The sequence below is a fragment of the Tachysurus fulvidraco genome, chromosome 6, assembly GCF_022655615.1.
Source record: "Tachysurus fulvidraco isolate hzauxx_2018 chromosome 6, HZAU_PFXX_2.0, whole genome shotgun sequence".
NCBI classification, from domain to species: domain Eukaryota; kingdom Metazoa; phylum Chordata; class Actinopteri; order Siluriformes; family Bagridae; genus Tachysurus; species Tachysurus fulvidraco.
In genome coordinates, this window is record NC_062523.1 from 4,521,360 (window position 1) to 4,544,961 (window position 23,602).

A 23,602-nucleotide genomic window follows, 5' to 3' on the forward strand; every position below is an offset into this window, starting at 1 on the left:
TCTGCTTTCTCCGCCTCCTGACAACTGTCCTCCCGCCAAGACCTATGTGCCTAAAGGCTTACACTTACGATCTACTACATGCCATACCCAACTCCAGTCATCCCGGCTTTTCGGGCACTCTGCTCGCTCAGAACAAGTTTTGGTGGCCCTCTCTGTCTGAGGACCTGCCCAAATCTAACAACTGCACTGTAATCCTCACTGTTATTGATCGGTTCTCAAAGGCATGCCGTCTGATATCACTACCCAAACTTTCCACTGCGTTCGAAACAGCTGAAACCCTCTGCAATTACGCGTTCCGTTTCTACGGTTTACCAGAAGACATCGTCTCCGACAGAGGGCCACAGTTCACATCATGAGTATGGTCAGCCTTCTTCAAACGGTTGAACATCAACATCAGTCTCACCTCAGGATATCACCAGCCAACGGCCAGACAGAATGTATGAACCAAGAACTTACCCGTTTCCTCCGCTCATACTGCCAAAATAATCAGGCCGACTGGAGCAGGTTCCTCATGTGGGCGGAATACACACAGAACTCACTCCTCAAACCAGCCACTGGCATCACACCCTTTCAATGCATACATGGATATCAACCGTCCTTATTCCCATGGTCCGGCGAGCCCTCTGATCTGCCAGCAGTAGACGATTGGTTTCATAGAAGTGAAGAAACTTGGAACGAAGCGTACCACCAGCTACAAAGAGCCATCAGGAGACAGAAACTCGAAGCCGACAAACACCGCAGAACGCACCCTGATTATCAACCCGGTCAGTGGGTCTGTCATGGTTGAGGCGCCTGCCTCATCCTCCAATTGCCACCAGAGGGAACATTTTAACTGTCTTTTTTTTATTTTTTAGTGTGGTCTAATTTGTTTATATCAATGGCATTTCAATTAAGTCTATTCCAGTCCCAGATATGTACAGTACAATAGTTCAAGTGGGGTGAATGCTAAATATTTGACAAAGGGTACTAAGGTGAACTCCAGCTGTAAATGTAATAGAACCCAATCTGCCAGTATCCAGTTCCTAACCTGAAACCACTGAACACACAGCCAGTCACACACTCACAAGCTCCTGAAGAAATGTTAAAGATTGTGCAAATGTTTAGTTTAAATAATTAAATCCCTTTGTGTGTGTGTGTGTGTGTGTGTGTGTGTGTGTGTAGAATGATCATGGGGATGGTCACACTGGGTAACATGCTGTCCTCTGTACTCGCTGGGAAGGTCAGTCCTTCTGACCCTGTCAACAAAGTCCTGTATAAGCAGTTCAAACAGGTATAACACACACACACACACACACACACACACACTTCTTCTTCTTCTTTCGGCTTTTCCCTTCAGGGGTTGCCACAGCGACTCTCTCCACCTATCCCTATCTTCTGCATCCTCAACACTTGTACCCACTAGCTTCATATCCTCATTAATTACATCCATATACCTCCTCACCTCCTCTTTGGCCTTCCTCTTTGCCTCCTGCCTGGCAGCTCCATGTCTAACATTCAACGTCCGACATGAGCTGTCCCTCTGATGTACTCATTCCTAATCCTGTCCAATCTTGTCACTCCCAAAGAGAACCTCAACATCTTCAGTTCGGCTACCTCTAGCTCTGACTCCTGTCTCTTCTTCAGTAACACTGTCTCTAAACCATACAGCATGGCCGGTCTCACCACTGTCCTGTACACCTTCCCCTTGATTCTCGCTGATAGTTTCCTATCACACAGAACTCCTGACACCTTTCTACACACCCACTCCAACCTGCCTGCACTCGCTTCTTTACTTCTTTCCGACTCTCTCCATTACTCTGGACTGTTGACCCCAAGTACTTAAACTCCTGTACCTTCTTCACCTCTTCACCCTGTAACCTTACTGTTCCACTTCCCTCCCTTTCATTCACACACATGTACCCAGTCTTACTACGATTGACTTTCATTCCTCTACTCTCCAGTGCAAACCTCCACCTCTCCACGTTTTCCTCCACCTGCTCCCTGCTCTCACTACAGATAACAATGTCATCTGCAAACATCATTGTTCAAGGAGACTCCTGTCTGACCTCCTCTGACAACTGGTCCATCACTATAGCAAACAGGAAGGGGCTCAGAGCCGATCCCTGATGCAGTCCCACCTCCACTTTGAACTCCTCTGTCTGACCTACAGCACACCTCACCACTGTCCTGCTCCTCTCATACATGTCCTGCACCACTCTGACATACTTCTCTGCTACTCCTGACTTCCTCATACAGTACCACAGCTCTTCTCTTGGCACCCTGTCATACGCTTTCTCCAAGTCTACAAACACATCTGACCATCCCTATACTTCTCCATCAACATTCTCAGAGCAAAAATTGCATCTGTTGTGCTCTTTCTGGGCATGAAGCCATACTGCTGCTCACAAATTTCCACCACCTTCCTTAACTTAGCTTCCACTACTCTTTCCCACAGCTTCATTGTATGGCTCATCAACTTTATCCCCCTATAGTTGCTGCAACTCTGCACGTCACCCTTATTCTTAAAGATCGGCACTAACACACTCCTCCATTCCTCAGGCATCCTCTCACTTTCTAAAACCCTGTTGAACAAACTAGTTAAAAATTCCACTGCTGCCTCTCCTAGACACTTCCAGACCTCTACCGGGATGTCATCAGGAGCAACTGCCTTTCCACTTTTCATCCTCTTCAAAGCCTTCCTGACTTCATCCTTTCTAATCTTATCTACTTCCTGTTCCACAGAGTTCACCCCTTCTACTTTTTTTCCCTCTCATTTTCCTCATTCATCAACTCCTCAAAGTATTCCTTCCATCTCCTCTGTACACTTTCCTCACTTGTGAACACCCTTCCATCTCTATCCTTTATAATACTAACTTGCTGCACATCCTTCCCATCTCGATCCCTCTGCCTAGCTAACCTGTACAAGTCCTTCGCTCCTTCTCTAGTGTCTAACCTAGTGTACAACTCGTCATAAGCCTTCTGCTTGGCCTTAGACACCTCCCTCTTAACTCTGCACTGTAACTCCTTGTATGACTGTCTATTCTCTTCAGTCCTGTCCATATCCCACTTCTTCTTGGCTGATCTCTTCCTCTGGATACTATCCTGAACTTCCTCATTCCACCAACAAGTCTCCTTATCTCTTTTCCTCCTTCCAGATGACACACCCAGCACCTTTCTCCCTGATCACCTCTGCTGTAGTTTCCCAGTCATCTGGCAGCACTACCTGACCACCCAGAGCCTGCCTCAACTTCTGTCTAAACTCCTCACAACATTCCTCCTTTTTCAGCTTCTACCACTTAGTTTTCTTCTCTATCTTTGACCTCTTCCTCTTACAAACCATCAGAGTCTTCCTACACACCACCATCCTATGCTGTCTGGCTACACTCTCTCCCACTACCACTTTACAGTCAGTAACCTCTTTCAGATTGCCTCTTCTACAAAGGATGTAATCTACCTGTGTTCTCCTACCTCCACTCTTGTAAGTCACTCTATGTTCCTCCCTCTTCTGAAAATAAGTGAACCACAGCCATGTCCTTCAACGTTCCTTTCCTTAACTCCAAACTTGCCCATCACCTGTGTTCCCCTCACCAACATGTCCATTAAAATCCGCTCCTATCACCACTCTCTCACCCATGGGAATACTATCCATCACCTCATCTAATTCACTCCAGAATTTCGCTCTCCTCTAACTCACAACCTATGCCCCCCATAACCACTAACAACATTCAACATCACCCCTTCAATCTCTAACCTCAGACTCATCACCCTGTCTGACACTCTCTTCACCTCCAGAACATTCCTCACAAACTCCTCCTTCAGGACCACACCTACCCAATTTCTCTTACTATCCACACCATAATAAAACAGCTTGAATCCTGCTCCTATACTACAAGCCTTGCTACTCTTCCACTTGGTCTCCTGTACACACAGTATATCCACCTTCATTCTCTCCATCATATCAGCCAGCTCTCTACCTTTCCCTGTCATAGTACCAACATTCAGAGTTCCTATTCTCAGTCCTATACTCTTACCTTTCCTCTTCTCTCTCTGTCTGTGCACTCTCCTCCCTCCTCTACTTCTTCAACCAACAGTAGCCCAATTTCCACCGGCGCCCTGTAGGTCAAGGGCGTCGATGGCGTTCATTGTTAACCCGGGCCTCGACCGATCCGGTATGAAATTCGTACTGACGATTCACATGGTTAAATTTGGCAATGTTTTACGCTGGATACCCTTCCTGATGCAACCCTCTCTATTTATCCGGGCTTGGGACCGGCACAGAAGTCACTGGACTGTGACCCCCATGGCTAGATTACACACACACACACACGCTACCTCATAAATATGTGGGCATGACCTGACACACCCACCGTCATGCCAGCTACACCTTTAATCACACACCACAATCCAAATTCACATATTACACACACACACACACATGCACCAGTGTATGTATTTATCCGTTTATACACATCAGATTGAACTTCAGGCCAAATGAATTTCAGTCAAATCATGACACAATGAAAATACTTCATAAATGTGTGTAAAAAAGTGTCTTTGTGTGTGCCTGTGTGTATGTGTCTGTGTGCGTGTCTGTGTTTGCAGGTTCATCTCACAGATAAACTGGGTAAACTCTCCAGGATCCTAGAAACGGACCACTTCGCCCTGGTGGTTCATGATCAGATCCAGTGTAAGTATCTCCATTTTCTTTTTGATTAAAGTATTGGCACCCTTGGCTTTATCTATGGTGCTTTGTTTTTTTATTTTTTTTTTTTAAGTATTATTCTCTAATTACTTGATGACTGGAAGCTTTTGCGAGTTTACACACATTGGTTAAATGATGATTTTACTTCCTCTCTGTCTACCTTTTGCTCTTTCTGTCTCTTGTTCTCTCTCCTCTGTTTGTCTCACTCCCTCTCTGTTTCTCTCCTTAGACCTGACAGACGGCTCGTCACTTCTGAAGAAGATGGTGTTTGGCATCGTCACGGCCATCGACCTGCTGAACTTTGTGACCACTTGTGAGAGGAGAGAGCGCTCGTTGTCTGAGTGCTCGCTCCCCGACGATATGTAGCTGATCTCTGACACACACACACATTGTTTTACATATGCGAGAGTCAACTTTACATATTTTTCTATTTTATTGGGTTTCTTTTTCCTTCTCATGTACTGTAAATGCATATGTTTATGAGCTTAAAGGTGCAGTCTGCAATCTGTTTAAACAGGTTTCTACACCTTGTATTAAGAATTTTCTGGGACAGAAATGAAGTCCAACCCCAGTCAGATCACTGCAGCTCATCTTTGCCTCTTTTTTTTTTTTACACTCTGCTCCTGTAATGATTGCTGTTCAAATCCAATCCAGAAAGTGTTACTGTTTCCCGCCAAATACTGAGATCGCTGTGACTCACTGACGTCACCGTTGCTCTTTAAACTCGCTTTATTCACAATGCAGTAAAGATTAAACTGTATTTTTACTTTTTGAGCTTTGTGTACACTTGAAGTAAAACAGAGGGAAGCTTTATGAGAACTTTCAAAATGAACACAGCTGCTACTTTGTTTTTTTTTTTGTTTTTTTTTGGCTTTCTATATGAGGCTCGACCGCCACCTTGTGGCCACATGCAGAAGAGCAGTCTTCATTAGAAGATGCGAAGAATATAAATAGTATAGAATTTACATATCCATTTATGCCATTTGGCAGTCACACTCATTTTTCATCAAAAAATTCTTGTAAAAATATATAATATTTCTGTATTATTGTCAGACTGTGAATGATTATGGATGTTTTGGCCTTCTCTAAAGAATGGATAGTTTTTCTTCTTACTTTTCTTTTTCTTTCTCTTTTACATGTCAGGTTATTGTAAAACTGTGTATAAAACATGTTGGATGTAAATAAAGGTGTGTTATGAGGTGACCAGATTCATTACAAGCTCCAATATTTTTTATTTATTTATTTTATTTTAAATATTTTTTACAATTTTTAAATGCATAGAATTTGCTCTTATTTATAAATAAAGCTTTTTCTTCAGGGCAGATTGTGTGTTTTGTGTTTCCTGCTTTTTGCCACAAGAGGAAGCTGTGATTTAGCACTTACTGTTAATGAGAAGTCAGAACTGAGGTAATTGATGACAAATAAAATTTTAAAAGTAATTTGAATTTTAAATTTCATAAATTTGACTGGAGTAATACTGATAAGACCAACAATAAATAGCATTTTACCTGTAAATACATTTTATGGTAGCACTTTAACAGCACATAAACATTATTGGAAGCGGAAGCGCAGTAAGCGAGCGGGTGTCTGTGCTAGGCTAAAAACAAACCCTAGCTGCCCGGCTCTCCCATCCTTTCTATTAGCCAACGTTTGCTCCCTGGACAATAAACTGGACTACATCCAACTCAAACGCTCCACACGGTGAGAGATTAGAAACTGCTGCGTGTTTGTTTTCACGGAGACGTGGCTCAGCGACAGAGTTCCGGACGCTGCCATTCAACTGGATGGGTTAACTTCATTTAGAGCCGACAGAAACGCAGCTCTTTGTGGTAAGACTCGCGGTGGTGGTGTGTGTGTTTATATCAACACGGAATGGTGCAAGAACTCTGTGCGTATTTCTACAGTACTTACTGCTCATCGTCAGTGGAGTTTGTGACTGTTAGACCCTGCTAAAAAAAACAGCATTGCTGGTCCAGCATAAGGTATGTTTTGCATGCTGGTCCAGCATTAGGTGCTGGTGGCTGGTGTGCTGGCTGACCAGCCTGGGATGTTGGTGTGCTGGCCAACCAGCCTGGGATGCTGGTGTGCTGGTCAACATATGTTGTCTTTTGGATGCTAGTATAATCCCAGCAACACCACAACAAAACCCATTTGTTACATATCACATTCTTAGTATATATATATATACACCGTATTTTTCGCACGATAAAGTGCACCGAATTATAAGGCGCAGTTTCAATTACAGGGTCTATTATAAGTGACGTGGCATGACGTAACGTGACGTGACATACGGCTAAGTACGGTGACCCATACTCAGAATTCGTTCTCTGCATTTGACCCATCCAAAGTGCACACACACCGTGAACACACACCCGGAGCAGTGGGCAGCCTTTTATGCTGGGGAGCAGTTGGGGGGTTCGGTGCCTTGCTCAAGGGCACCTCAGTCCCCACAACCTTAGGATTATGAGTCAGACTCTCTAACCGTTAGGCCACGACTTGCCCCACAACCACGACTTTCTGTACTTAACCCATACATAAGGTGCACCGTATTATAAGGCGTATGCTAAAACATACGGTCTACAAAAAAATGTAAAAGAAGCAAAAGAGTGAGTTTAGTTGAACTTTATTCTACTATTTTACAATACACACATTATTTTTTAATCAATCTACTCCCACAAATCCATCAAAGTCCTCATCTACTATGTTTTCTTAATTTGGCGCAGTTCATTTTCTTGCTTCCTCCACTTCCAAACCATAGATTCATTGATGTTGAATTCTTTCAGCTGCTCTATTCTCATTTACAACCATATAACTGATAGCCTGTAGTTTGAATTGTGCCTTGTAAGCATCTGATTTTTATTAGCGGATGGCAAACCAACTTAAGGTGCATTTATCGCCACCTACTGGACTGGAATGTGGAGCGCATAATGGTTGGAAGAAACAAATGTTGTTTTGCAACATACCGGTAGTATACCTACCGGAGGCGTGGCGGAAGTAAGCGTACATACTGTATGCATTATGTAATGTTCTCTGATTGGTTTATCGCTGCCAGCGTACATAGTGTATGTATTACGTCCCTGTGTTAGCGGGAAATGTTCGGACAGTCAATCAAGCGGAGCGCTTACCAAAGCCGCACGAGAACATTTTTACAGATTTTTGGAACTCGGTGCACATACAAGGCGCACCGGATTATTAGGTGCACGGGAGATTTTTGAGAAAATTTCAGGCTCTTAGGTGTGTCTTATAGTGCAGAAAATACAGTATACACACACACACATTATATATATGTATATGTATGTTTGTTTAAAATATTTATTCGACAATGACATTTGCCATCACACTGTAATGTACACATGTGCACTAATAACGTTACACAATATAACCTTTACAACACACATTTTTGGTCTTAGCTTCCGCTCTCTCTTTTAGCGGGTAACAAGTAGAATGTGGTGGCGATGACCGTTTTTTAAGAGGTGCTACCCGGAGTCGTTTGCCTTTAGACAACTTCTGCTCTATGTCTTCTTTATTCTCTGAAAAAATTATAGAAACAAAATAAGAAACAAAACTATATATCACTCATTTGTTTATATTGTGCAGTGAACAAGTTACGATAAAACAGCTACTGCTTAAGTTACATACCTTTAAGCATTAGTATTTGTGCCCTGAAGAAGTCTTGCTTCCATCGTACCCAATAAACCTGAACTTGGTAAACATGTCATAGTTAAAGTCCTTAATTTCGCTAGTTTAAACAACTGCCGTGCAGCCATCATCCAGGTACCTCACGTATGCAAACATTCTGATTCCCAGTGATCAGCAGATACGTTGTGTAGAAGCGGAAGCTTTTCATTTACCCCAAAACAAAATCCTAAATACAGTGGCAAAAACATGATACCAGCACTATACCAGCATTGACCAGCATTACACCAGCATTATACCAGTAAAAACCAGCCTGGACCAGCATGGAATTCATGCTGGTTTATGCTGGATTTTTCAGCAGGGGATGCAGACCATTTTATTTACCACAGGAATTTACTACTGTTTTCATTGTCTGAGTTTACATTCCTCCTAGCGCTAATGCTAAAGAGGTGCTAAGTGAGCTATTAGTGACCTACAGAATGTTCATCCCGATGGATTGTTTATCATAGCCAGAGATTTCAACCATGCAAATCTCAAGTCAGTGCTCCCTAAATTCCATCAACATGTGGACTTTGCTACGAGAGGTGAAAACACGCTGGATCTTGTTTACACAAACATTCCCTGCGCGTACCGTGCGGAGCCCCGCCCCCACCTTGGCTACTCAGACCACATCACTGTTATGCTAATTCCAGCATACAGACCACTCGTCAGATGCTCAAAACCGGTTCTGAAGCAGGTGAAAACCTGGCCAGCAGGAGCCACCTCTGCTCTTCAGGGCTGCTTTGAGTGCACTGACTGGAATATCTTCAGGGAGGCTGCAACGGTGACTCCGTCAACTTGGAGGAGCACACGTCAGCAGTGACATCGGCAAGTGCATTGTTGACATGACCGTCTCCAAGACCATCACTACACGAAGTCTACAGTGTCCTGCATCAATGACTATCGTACCGTTGCATTCACACCCATAGTTATGAAGTGCTTTGAGAAGCTCATCATGAGGCACATCAAGACCCAGCTTCCATCCTCACTGGACCCCCTACAGTTCGCGTATTGTCCAAACCAGACATCGACGTACATCGACGGATCATCCGTAGAGATCGTCAAGAGCACCAAATTTCTTGGTGTTCATCTAGCGGAGAACCTCACCTGGTCACTCAACACCAGCGCCATCACCAGGAAAGCCCAGCAGCATCTCTACTTCCTATGAAGGCTGAGAAAGGCACATCCCCCCCCCCCCCACCCCCCCATCCTGACCATGTTCTACAGAGGGACCATTGAGAGCATCCTGAGCAGCTCCATCACTGTCTGGTTTGGGAACTGTATGATCTCGGATCGCAAAACCCTGCAGTGGATAGTGAGGACAGCGGAGAAGATCATTGGGGTCTCTCTTCCCCCTATCATGGACACTTACACCACAAGCTGCATCCGCAAAGCCAATAGCATTGTGGATGACCCCACACACCCCTCACACACACTCTAAGCCCTCCTGCCGTCTGGAAAAAAGTACCGAAGCATTCGGGCCCTCACGACCAGACTGTGTAATAGTTTCTTCCCACAAGCCATCAGACTTCTCAATAACTGAACTGAACTGTACTGGGCACAACATACACACACATGATCTGTATGGACTGCATAGACCCTCACAAAACACACACACTGACACATCATACTGTTTACTTTCTGCTTACAATCCATCAAACTGTTTACATGCTGTTTTGCACACTTTTCTGTTGTTTTTGCACAAACTGTCCAACATTTCAGCCGTTTTTGCACATATTGTATAATACCTCAGCCATTTCGCATATACTCTACAATATTTCAGTCATTTGCTGTTTTTTGCACAATTCTATATATTATCCCAAGGACCTGCTGCTAAGAAACTGTGTTCATTGTAATGTTACTGCATGAAATATTGTTTGAACATTCAGTATTCACATACAGTATATACACTGGTTGGTCGGCGCTGTTTCTGTTACTGTTTGTTGTCTTTAGTGTATTGTATTTTTTGTACTTTTTGTATTGTTTTGTAACTTTGTGTCTGCACTGTCTTTTGTCCTGTACTGTCCTGTCTGTCTTGTTTGTCTTGTCCAGTACTGTTTGCACCAGGTTGCACAGTTGCACTTTATGTGGCTAAGACTACTTACATGTCCGTAGCCCTGTCTTTGTTTTATGTAGCACCATGATCCTGGAGAAACGTCTCATTTCACTGTGTACTGCAACTGCTATACAGTATATGGTTGAAATGACAATAAAAGCTTCTTGACTCTTGACTCTTGACTAGATGAATAAATGTTACTGTGTTCGTTTCAGCCATGTGTAATGGAGCAGATTCCCTGGCTCCTAGTGCCCCAGGGTCCCGACCAGAGCACGTTATATTACTACAGAGAGACTGGAACAGATGAATATGAATAGAGAGTGACACAAAAATGAAATAATAAAATGATCCATGTTTATTTACATTTACAGCATTTAGCAGACACTCTGATTCAGAGTGACTTACATTTTTTTATTTCAGTTTATACATATGAGCAATTGAAGGTTAAAGGCCTTTCTCAGGGGCCCTGCAGTGACAACTTAGTGGACCTGGGATTCGAACCAATGATCTTCCAATCAGTAGTCAAACACCTTAACCACTGAGCTACCATATCCCCACAGCCACATTTATCAGTATATTAATGCATTATTAAATTTAGAGCCATAGATATATGATCTTGGTCTGGGTGTGATTTTTTTTATTATTTTTATTAATTAATTAATTATTTTTTTAAGCAGAAGCTCAGAAAATCTTTTAGATCAGAACTTAGCTGCTGTAACCTTTAGACTTCATTAAACTAGTTAAAATATACAGAATATATTGAGGGGGCACGGTGGCTTAGTGGGTAGCACGTTCGCCTCACACCTCCAGGGTCGGGGTTTGATTCCTGCCTCCGCCTTGTGCGGAGTTTGCATGTTCTCCCCGTGCCTCGGGGGTTTCCTCCCCCAGTCCAAAGACATGCATGGTAGGTTGATTGGCATCTCTGGAAAATTGTCCGGAGTGTGTGTGTGTGCCCTGCGATGGGTTGGCACTCTGTCCAGGGTGTATCCTGCCTTGATGCCTGTGGATAGGCACAGGCTCCCCGTGACCCAAATAGTTCGGATAAAGCGGTAGTGAGTGAGTGAGTGAGAGAATATATTGAAAAAAAGTACTGACACTTTCTTAGAATTGTAATTCTCATTGCAAACATCAGGGGGCACAGTAAAAGCTTCATTTTAACAAAAATAAGAGGAGAAACCTGCAGACCATTTATACAGTATATCTGGATTTTTTATTGTAGCTTATTTTCATATAACTGTGTGGTAGAATGGTTTGAGATAGAGTTTCTGTGGTATATGTTATATTTATCTCTTTTTATGTCTTTTAAGTGTGTCCTGTATACAGCTGAGGTGAGAAATCACAAGTTCAGATTTTTTATGGTCTTGATGTATTTATTTGCTGCTGCTTTACACACGTCAGAGCTGTGACCCTATGGCTGTTTACGTGATTTGGGTTTGATGGGTCCCCCCATCCAAGGATTGTCCCCCCCTAAAAATTATTTAAAAAATATCGCACTCTCTATTGTGAAAAATATATGTATGTATACCTAAATAATTGTGTAAGTAGAAAATAAAACAAACAAATGCATTTAGAAACAGTGGAGTTCCCCCTCCCCTTCCTCACAGTGGTTTGACCCACTGCCTGCTTTCTCAGTTCATCTCAACTACTCTGCACACACGAGTCAGGTGTGTGGCTGCGGCTCAATTAATGTTGAACTCCATTAAATAGTGTATTTTATTCACTTTAAATAAAGCAATTCTCTTTAATGTAGTTGATGCAGATTCATTCATAAATTAGTTGCGGCAAAAATGCTGATTACCGATGTAATTTTCCATGAATCTGCTATATTAGCGATTAAAATATTACTTATCTAGTTAACATTAGCTTGTTTACAATAGCTTGTTGCATAGTGCACTGCAACTGACACGACAAAGCCGTTTCCCATGCATTGTTTTATTTGGGACGACTTGGCATAATGCTAACTTAACATTAACGGCCACAATTAGCATATTGTTTAGCTGTGCATTTACTAAATGAGCACTGTGCTGTGGCCGAACTGACCCCACTGTATTTTTTTGTATAATCAATTTTTATTGTTATTAAGTGTCTTAATTAATTTAAAATAAAATTTTTAAACCTTTTTTTAATTCCTTGTTTTTATTGTTGTGATTATTTTTATGATATGGGCCTGCAACACCCCGAGAGGACAGGAAGTGGGGCGGCGTCCTCCACCGAACAGGTGCGGGGCGATGTCACAGGACACCAGAAAAACAAAAACAAAACTCGGGCTGGTGACATGGCCCGCAACCTGGAAGTGAAGCGGCGCCCCCCGCTGAGAAACCGGAAGTGGAACGGCGTCCCTCACCGGAAAAATGCGGACCAATGTCACCAAAACCGCGATGTCCAGGGGAAGAGGGGGAAAAAAATAAAAATGCTCCCATGATAAGCCGGTCCGAGCTACAGCCATCCTGCTGGGTCTTAGTGTGGCGGAATCTTCCATCACGAATGCAGGATAAACCAGACCCAAATGCAGGATGGCGAAATAAACAGGGTTTAATAACAAAAGAACACTAAACATGACATGGAATAAAGACAAGACCAGACAACAGTAGATTCCGCACTGCACAAGGCAACACGGCACAAATAGACAGGGTGATCACAATGGGAAACAGGTGTGTGGAAACGGGAGGAGCAGACAAGGGCGGGGCAGACATGTGATGAAGAACATAAACACATGCACGTGGCCAAAGTCCAGGCTGAGTCCTGACAGTAATAGTTAAGTGGTTTTTATTGTCATCCTGTATATAGCTTGTATATATTGTAATAAAATGTAGCTTCTCAAGGAGAATAAATACACGGGAGAATATAGATACAGCACAATAAATACATAGGACAATAAATACAAAGGAGAATAAATACAAAGGAAAATAATTACACAGGACAATAAATACACAGGACAGTAAACTCAGTTCAAGTTTCAAGTTTTGCTTTATTGTAAAATCTTCCACCTGTACAGTACATACATACCGAGAATTGAAATTGCATTACTATTGCATTACAATTGCATACAGATAATACTAACAATAGAAATTAAATAAAGCAGCGCAATGCATATGCTGTGTTTTCAGTCCAGGAGAGGTTCTCTGTGATGTGCACACCCAGCAACTTGGTGCTGCTCACTCTCTCGACAGTCACACCGTTGATGGTCAGGGGAGCATGCTGAGTGTGGACTCTCCTAAAATCAACAACAATCTCCTTCGTCTTCTCCACGTTCAGAGAGAGATTGTTGTCACTGCACCACCTGGCCAGGCATCTCACCCCCCGTAGTTTGTCTCATCTTCGTTGCAAATGAGACCCACCACAGTGGTATCATCCGCAAACTTGATAAAGAGGTTGGAGTTGTGTGATGGTGTAGAGTGAAGAGAAGGGGGCTCAGCACACATCCTTTGGGGGCCCCAGTGTTCTGTGTGATGGTGCTGGATGTGTTGCTGCTGACCCGTACTAAGTGAGGTGTTCCAGTCAGAAGTTCCAACAGCCAGTTGCACAGTGAAGTGTTGAGCCCCAGCTGGAGCAGTTTGTAACTGAGCTGTTGATGGATGATAGTGTTGAATGCTGAACTAAAGTCTATGAACAGCATTCTGACTTAAGAGTCATTTTTGTCTACACTGAGTGGAGGGCAGTTCAGATGGCATCATCAGTCGAGCGGTTAGACCAATATGCAAACTGGAAGCGGTCCAGAGAGGAGGGGAGGGCAGACTTGATGTGGTGCATGACTAGCCATTCAAAGCACTTCATGATGATAGGAGTAAGTGCAACAGGACTGTAGTCACTGAAGCATGATGGAGACTGCTCCTTTGGGACTGGAATGATGGTGGTAGCTTTGAAGCATGTGGGGACAACAGCCTGACTGAGTGAGATATTAAAAATGTCTGTGAAGACATCAGTGAGTTCCACTGCACTGTTTCTCAGTACACGCCCAGGAATGACCTGAACCTGGAGCTTTGCGTGTATTGATCCTGCTGAAGGATCTGCTCAGGCTGTCCAGGGTCAGCATCATCACCTGGTCACTGGGAGGAGGTGGAGTTTTCTGAGCAGTGGTGCTGTTTTGCTTCTCAAAGGGAGCAAAGAAGATGCACCTTAACATGAATATTAAACTTTAAAAATTAACTTTTAAATAGAAATCTAGCCATGCATCAGTCTTGATGCTATGGTGATTCAGGAGAATGATGGTTTTCAGATATGTCTGATTGATAAGTTTTTTTTTTTTTATCAGGTTCATATTAATGTGCACATTCTAATACGTTGTCATTACTGTTTAGTTGAAGTTTTCTGTATAAAAGATTTAACAAAGTCTCCAGTCTCCAGAGGCACAAACTGAAGAACCTTTAATGGCTGTAAAGTCTCTAAACATACATATTTATCCCTACATGTCTTGAATTAGAGGTTTACTGAGTTAGCCAAGATATAATTAATTTTAAATTGCACTTTAGGAACAAATGAATTTAAATGTAGTACAATTTAGGTTAGAAATGTAACAGCATTTATGTAAATTTTTAAAATTAAACAAATGTAAAATGTAATAAATTAATTTATTGGCAGAATCAAATAATTCTTAATCCTTGTTTTGAGCAAAAATGAAAAATGTATATAAATATAAATTTTGAAATTAGCAGAAAATAATGATTAATTCCCCTTCCTTGAACCACCGCCTTATTGTGGTGGAGGGGTTTGCGTGCCTGAATGATCCTAGGAGCTATGTTGTCTGGGGCTTTTTGCCCCTGGTAGGGTCTCCCAAGGCAAACAGGTCCTGGGTGACGGGCCAGACAAAGAGCGGTTCAAAACCCCTTACGCAGAAGAACAAATCATGTTCTGTGACGTCGCCCGGTATGGCGCAACCGGGGCCCCACCCTGGAGCCAGGCCTGGGGTTGGGTCTCACATGCGAGCGTCAGGTGGCTGGGTCTTACCCCACGGGGCCCGGCCGGGCTCAGCCCGAAGGAGCGATGTGGGGCCGATCTTCTGTGGGCCCACCACCTGCAGGAGGAACCGTAAGGGACTGGTGCAATGTGGATTGGGTGGCAGTCAAATGCGGGGGCCTCGACGACCCAATCCCCGGACACGGAATCTGGCTCTAGGGACATGGAATGTCACCTCACTGGGGGAAGGGGGGGGAGCCTGAGCTGGTGCGGGAGGTTGAGAGATACCGACTAGAGATAGTTGGGCTTGCCTCCACGCACAGCTAGAGCTCTGGAACCCAACTCCTCGAGAGAGGCTGGACTCTCTACTACTCTGGATTTGCCTGCAGTGCGAGGAAGCAGGCTGGTGTGGGCTTGCTCATAGTGTTGGAGTTCACCCCAGTAAATGAGAGGGTCGTTTCCCTGCGCCTTCTGGTCAGGGATAGGTCTCTCACTGTTATTTGTGCTTATGGGCCAAATGACAGTGTAGAGTACCCGACCTTCTTGGCATCTCTGGGAGGGGTGCTGGAAAGTGCTCAGACCAGTGACTCCGTCGTTTTACTGGGGGACTTCAGCGCTCATGTGGGCAGCGACAGTGGCACCTGGAGGGGCGTGATTGGGAGAAACGCCCCCCCCGACTTGAACCTGAGTGGTGTTCTGCTATTGGACTTCTGTGCTAGCCACAGTTTGTCCATAACGAACACCATGTTCAAGCATAAGAGTGTCCATCAGTACACATGGCACCAGGACACCCTAGGTCAGAGGTTGATGATCAACTTTGTGGTTGTTTCATCTGACCTCCAGCCGTATGTCTTGGACACTCGGGTAAAGAGAGGGGCAGAGCTGTCAACTGATCACCACCTGGTGGTGAGTTGGATCCGATGGCGGAAGGAAGTTGGACAGACTTGGCAGACCCAAAGGTACTGTGAGGGTCTGCTGGGAATGTTTGGCAGAGACTCCAGTCAGAGAGATCTTCAAACTCCCACCTCTGGCGGAGCTTCAACCAGATCCCGAGGGAGGGTGGAGACATTGAGTCCGAGTGGACCATGTTCTCCACCTCCATTGTCGACGCGGCCAGTAGGAGCTGTGGCCATAAGGTCTCCGGTGCCTGCGTGATCGCAAACCCCGAACTCGGTGGTGTACCCCAGAAGTAAGGGATACCGTCAAGCTGAAGAAGGAGTCCTATCGAGCCTGGTTGGCTCGGGGGACTCCGGAGGCAGCTGAAAGGTACCGGAGGGCCAAGCGAGCTTCAGCCCGTGTGGTTGCGGAGGCAAAAACTTGGGTCTGGGAGGAGTTCGGTGAGGCCATGGAGAAAAACTATCAGTCGGCCTCGAAGAAATTCTAGTAAACCGTCCGGCACCTCAGGAGGGGGAAGCAGTGACCTGCTCACACTGTTTACAGTGGGAGTGGGAATCTGCTGACTTCGACTGGGGACATCCTCGGATGGTGGAAAGAGGTTCTCCTCAACCCCACCAAAATGTCTTCCACTGAGGAAACAGAACAGTTGTGGACTCATCAATCCCCCAAGCTGAGGTCACTGAGGTAGTTGAGAAGCTCCTCAGTGGCAAGGTGGGGTGTTGCAGGCACGTGTTTTGCCCTGTGGACTTTTCTGTTTTGTGGAGGATTTTTTTTCTCCACAACCTCCCTCCCTCCCTCCCTCCCCTTTTCCCAAGAGTGGGGTCTGGCTGCAGTGCGTCGGGGACGTTGCTCGGCCCTCCTGTTCGGCTGTGGACGTCGCTCGGCCCTCCTGTTTGGCTATGGACGCCGCGCGGCCCTCCTGATCGGCTGTGGACGTCGCTCGGCCCTCTAGCTCGGCTGTGGACGTCGATCTGCCCTCTAGCTCAGCCCTCTCTGGCTGTGCCGCCGTGTGCCTTGCCCCCCCACCTGCCTCGCCGTGTGCCTTGCTCCCCCCACCTGCCTCACCGTGTGCCTTGCTCCCCCACCCGGACCCCGTCGGGACCATCAAGACGGGTTGCCGCGCCTTGGGGGGGGGCCTCTGTCATGACTCAGCCCAGACTTTGGCCCCGTGCATCTGTTTATGTTCTTCGTCACCTGTCTGCCCCGCCTTTGTCTGCTCCTCCTTGTTGTAACAGACAAGGTGTTACCGGTTTCTTTTGTGTTTTGTTCCTTTTATGTTTGTTGATTTCTTAGGGGTAGCTGCAAGCAGGGTTGTAGTACCTCTGGGAGCAGCTTGGGGGCACTAGTGCCAGGAGGTAACCAGCATATAAGCTGGCCTACCATAGAAGCAAATTTGTTGGTAGAGGGAAGCCTCATGGTTTCCAATCGAGCTACCTTGTTACCTTTGTTGTTAAAGTCCTAATTGAGAACTCTGAGTTTCAGCTCAATTGTAAGTATGGATTACGATTTATTCCTCCTGGTTTGTTGTTAAAAAAGATACTAATGTTAGTTGTTTGTTTTCTTTCTAGAAAGGACTTTTGATTATTTTTGCTTGTTTTGGGTCACAAATGTCTCTTTCACTACGGATCAGGGGATTAAAAACATTGCATCGCACTCAAATAACCGTTTGAATTTCAAGCTCATCTCAGCCCACAAACATTATCACTTATCAGAAAAACTGAATACGGACTCATTTACTTGGAGGGAAAAGGAAGAAGGGGCCAACGCTTGCTTTTGGGTTTGTTCATTGTCTGGGGGCGTGGGGTGTGGGCACTTGCAGATTTAAAAATAAAACAATTGTAAAAGTTCATTTGTTTTATGAATGTGTATCAGTACAGGTCAAAATTCTGAACCCCTCAGAGTAACAGCTAAATCAAAGGAGGTGTTACACTGTCTACACACCTGTTTCCTATTGTGATTACCCTGTGTATTTAACTGTGCCGCGTTGCCTTGTGCAGCACGGAATCTAATGTTGTCTTTGTCCTGTCTCTGGTCCGTGTGTTGTTTCATGTCCTTTTGTTATTAAACCCTGTTGATTTGGCTATCCTGCGTTTGGGTCTGTTTCCTTACCCCGCGTCATGACACCCACATTACAACGTGAACAGAACAAACAGATAAATCCATAGAGCAAAGAAGACAGGAGTGGCGTAGGGCCGAGAGGGGAAAGATTTGTGATATCATTAACAGGAACACAAAATGATGAAGTACACTCTAACAGAATGACACAGGTGTAAAATAATGGCAAAGATAAATAATCAACGACCGAGCAGTGAGGACTCTTACAGCATGGACACTTACTGTGTGAAATCTTCACCATTTCAACGATTACACACCTTCATCTGTTTATGTGGAGATACAAGGGTACATTAACCCTGTGAATGAGCTGTTACTATAGAAATGATAATGTGTCGGAGCAAGTGCCGTAAACCTGCGTTACAGTCACGGCTCCTGTTCTTCAACGCCTGGCTAATCAGACCTCAGCAGCACCTAACGGCTATTAAAAATTATTTAAATATTTAAAACTATATATTTGTGATGGTAGTTGGCCTTAAAAGGTTGGGTTCAGGCACCAGGGGTAAAAGCCACCACAATTATTAAATTAGATTCGCCGTCAAAGACAATACACATAAGAACGACATTGTCAGTTCTATTATATGTATCACGTAGAGCAAGGAACCACAAGAAAGTTAAGTTCAAAGTTTTCTATTCCAGTTTAATTCCAAATCATAGGATAATTCAGTACATCATATTCAACTCAAAAGAAACAAAAGAATACAAAGTGAAATCACAATTATTAAATTCAAGTCCAGTTACATCTACCTTTTAATTACCTCAACAAGGAATGAGTGACAAAAAAATAAATCCACAAATAGTTAAATAATTCCAATAATTAGATTCAATGCAACAAATCTTATGCAGGAACAAAAATGAAGAACCATGCAACGCATAGGAGCAAAAGAAAAAAGAAAAAAAATCTGCATTCAAAACTCAACAAAAAAATAAAACAAATTTATTTACTGTCACTCATGGACTACTGAGCCTGAAACATAACTCATAAAATAACACAATATTTATAACCTAATCCGGCAACTTGAGCACCAAAATAAACGGCAAAAGAAAAAACCTCCCTACACAAAAACCCTCCTCAAAACATACTAATGGCACAAATAATGATGCCCTGAATTAGCATCTCAACCACAACATACCACAGATTGAAAAATAAGCTCTCTCTCACAAGCTCCAATTGCACGCAACATGGCAAATCGCTCTCATTACAACTTCCGATACTTTACAAATTCAATGATTGAACCCTATTCCTCAAAATAAGGATCGTAAGCATTAATAAGCAGAAAAGACCGCCGCATTAAATGTAGCATTACCCCATTGATGCAACGCGGCAACAAAGGCAATACTCACAAGCCCTCCGCTAGCGGGCATGACCAGAAATAACCTACACCTGACAACAACGGCTAGAGAGCGCATGAGAGAGGCATTGAGAGATGCAATTACACTTCCTTAAAATTATTCCTACCTGGTTCCCTGGATATACGATCAAAAGCGCCACCCCAGTACGGAATAGAAAAAGCACATTGACGACTGTCACATTCTTCCCCCGTGAAGAAAGATCTCCTAATATTCTACAATACTAATATATATATATATATGCTAGTCAACAGGAAAATGTCAATAGATGCATAAAACACTAGTTCCTGCATTCAACATTTAGATTTCAGTCATTTGTAAATCATTTGCAATATACCTTGCAATATGGAGTACTAATTAATCCAGGACATAATTTCATCAATATAAAATGTGAACACCGTTCCGTCCACGGCACACCACCACTAGGAGACGAGGCTGCATCAAATTCATTGTAACTTTTAAGCATTACATCCTCTAAATACATGGTTATCTTATATATTGTTTGAAAGCTTAGACTCTCAGGATTCAAATAAGCCCACACACAAAGCATAATATGATTTATAGCAGTCATAATAATTCAATCCAAGTGTTAGTGGTGCTAGTCCAGTTGTTTACTTACCTTTAAATGCTTCCCTTTCTTCACTGGGGTAATATTTTCCAAAATGATGAAAAAAATTCCCTAGAGTCCAAGGAACTGGAATATGTAAGCCTTTTAATCCAAAATGCTTTGCTAGCCTCACAAATATTACGTTTCTGACCGAAAACTGTAAACAGCAGTTCACTTCCATCCATTGTTTCAGCTCTCACTTCTCCTAGGAGGCTTCTAAAACTACATCGAAGTGTCAGATTTGAAGTCCAGGGTCTAACGAATCAAACAAGCCTCACATGAGCCAATCGGCGCTATGTAGTGCAGAGATAGACGGCTGAGAAACCAATGATGTCTCTCCATCCTAGGTGGGACGCCCTGCCTTTGACTGACAATTGCTCCCTCCAGTAGTGATTTCATGATCCGGGACCTTTACCTCTTTAGCCAATAAGGAGACGATTCCAACGGTATGCAACATGACACATCTACGAAAGGCAGGCTGCGCAATAGACGGTGCGCAATGGTTTTATTGCGCAATTCTCTAACTTTTCACACTCTCATGCCTCAGGGTGTCAGGTTACAGGCCTTTTTTCACAGCAGGCTTCTAGGCAGAGGGGTTCTCTTTGTTTTAGGCCTTTTAAACTGAGCATGCAGTCTTTTAATACAAAGTTATACAGTAAACAAGTAAACAAGAAAAACATGAACGGATGGACATGTCCGTAGAAAGATATTCATACAAAATCCATTTTTGAGTCTTTTGATTTGATTTTTTTTTAGTGAAAGCCAAGACATGTGGCTATGACCCTCACTTGTTGTTTACCTCCCATCATTAAATACAGCAATAAGTTGAATCAGTTTATCAGTAAACAACTCAGACGGAAATCAAAACCCTCCATTCTAGCCTCTGTAACTTTGTGTCAGTAAGGCCTAGAATCACCCTGACACTTGTATCTGTAACTAGAGACTCTCTTCTATCTGTAACTAGAGACTCTCACCTCTGTGTGTCAAAGTATGTGGGAGCTGTACCACTTTTTAGGTGGGTAGGTCATGTAGGCGAAAATCATGAAAATAGGGGGCGATCATATAACAGGAACCTTAGAAAATAATCATCTGACTCCTTAGTAAAAATTTTCAAGACTTCCTCCCTTTCCTTACAATCCAATTCTGCAGGGGCAGGAAAGGCAGGCTTCAAATTGCACACATGGACTGTATGCAAGTCCTTTCCATTGTCCTCACGCACAACCCGATAATTTACTGGACAACTGCACCTCGATAAGGCCCAATCCATTTCGCTGCAAACTTAGCTGCAAATTGTTGAGAGGCCTTGTAAAGGGGATGTGCTTTCATCCAAACCCTATCCTTCTTGGAGTATGTCACATTCCTACGACCGGCATCATAAAAACGTTTCTGTTTCTCCTTCGCTCCAGACAAGTTCGTTTTAGCATCTCCTGCAAATCTTTAAGAACCCTGAGACTGGTCTGGTGTGGTTCTAGAACACGCTCAAAAGGTCCTTTCAACCTTCCTTGCAAGAGTAATTCTGCTGGAGAGTATCCAGTACTCTCCTGAACAGCAGAATTGATAGCATACCTCAACTCTGGCAAATAATGATCCCAATGATTATGCTCACCAACCACGTAAGATGATATCATCCCCTTTACTTTCCTATTCACACGTTCTGTGAAGTTGGTTTGGGGGTGGTATGCTGTTGTCAATTTTTGCACCACTCCCCACCTGCTACACAGCTCGTGCAAAATTTCAGAGGTAAATTGAGGGCCCCGTCCGACAACAAAAAATTTGGAACACCAAACTGTGTCAAAATTTACTTCTTTAGCGTCTGTGAATTGTCACTGCAGTAGCTTTTCGAAGCGAAAACAACTCCACCCAATGGCTATAATAATCTACTACTACCATTAACTGTGTGTTATCTTGCTTACTACGAGGCAATGGTCCCATAAGATCGACGCCGAGCAATTCCCATGCTTCATTTGCTTTCATGTCTGCTGTAACAGGCCTGCTGGTTTACGACACTCAGGCTTACATTGTTGACAACTTGCACAGTTTTTAACAAACAACTAAACATCTCTCCACATATTTGGCCAAAAAGCAACTTCCATTAACCTTTTTTGTGTCTTATAACAACCAAAATGCCCACTTAATGGGTTGGAATGATATGCTTCCAACATAGTCTGGCGAAGGACCTGTGGGACATACACTTGAAAATAGGTTCCCTTGGAAGGTTGAGTCACCTCCCGGTAAACCTTGTCCCCTAAAATAACAAATCCAGACCCAGAATCATCAGGACTATTATCAACTATACTCTGATATACTCTTTGGACCTCTACATCTTGCTGCTGCACTGTCCAGATATCCTCATCAGAAAGAAGAAACTGCAAAACCAGACTATCTGGAGTTTGCTTTTTGGTATAAGCAGTGACTATTGGGGTAGAGTCAGGGCTACTGACATGGGACAAAGCACCAAGAGCACTGTTAAGCTTTCCCTTGAGGTATTCAAGAGTAAATTCTAACTCTTGCAATTTCAAAGCCCAACGAATCAGGCGAGAGTTTGCCTTAGTAGTGTTAAACACCCAAAGGAGAGACGGATAATCAGTCACAACAATAAAAGACTTGCTCTCCAAATAATGCCACCATCTTTCAACCACCCAAACAATGGACAAACATTCCCTCTCAGTGGTGGGATAATTCCTTTCTGCACTAGTAAGTGTACGGCTTGCATATGCTAGTACTTCTTCAGTTGTACCAAATGTACTGTAGGTGGTCGCTGGCCAAGAACAGCACCCAAACCGGTTGAACTAGCATCTGTATAAACTATAAATGTGCAAGCATGGTTAGGGTGTCCCAGTATTGGTGAAGAAGAAAAATGCATTTTCAAATTCTCAAAAGCAGCCTGAGAGTCAGCTGACCACAGGAAACGGGCTCCTTTTAATTTCAAGGCATTTAAGGGTTCAGCAATAGCTGAAAAATTAGGAACATACCTATGATACCATCCACTCATCCCCAAGAACCGCTGAAGTTCTTTTAGATTTTTTGGAACAGGGAAGTTCTGGATTGCCTCTGTCTTAGCAGGATCTGCTTTCACCCCTTCAGTGGTCACCACATGTCCAAGAAACTTTATTTTTGTTAAACAGAAGTGACATTTCTGAAGTTTAAGGGTTAATCCTGCCTTTTGCAAACACTTCAAAACCCTTTGGAGATCTTGTATATTTACATTTACATTTATAGCATTTGGCAGACGCCCTTATCCAGAGCGACTTACATAAGTGCTTAAATCTCTAATACTGAATACCTTAATGCTGGTTCACTAGGTTACATACTTAAGATACCATGAGTTTAA

The 23,602-nt window shown here is 43.6% G+C and overlaps 2 protein-coding genes across 3 annotated transcripts in view; one reads left to right on the top strand and one right to left on the bottom strand.

The window, feature by feature from the left end:
• The window catches only part of LOC125138469 (cystathionine beta-synthase-like), a 10,222-nt gene extending 4,329 nt beyond the window's left edge, over positions 1 to 5,893 (top strand). Inside the window, exons 6-8 of the mRNA XM_047815171.1 lie at positions 1,162 to 1,270; positions 4,582 to 4,666; positions 4,911 to 5,893. Coding sequence (XP_047671127.1) covers positions 1,162 to 1,270; positions 4,582 to 4,666; positions 4,911 to 5,047 — 331 coding nt within the window. The 3' untranslated portion in view covers positions 5,048 to 5,893. The remainder of the gene's footprint in view (positions 1 to 1,161; positions 1,271 to 4,581; positions 4,667 to 4,910) is intronic.
• LOC113661268 (cystathionine beta-synthase-like protein) overlaps positions 1 to 23,602 on the bottom strand; it is a 60,076-nt gene that overhangs the window by 16,084 nt on the left and 20,390 nt on the right. The gene's annotated exons all lie outside the window — the stretch shown is intronic.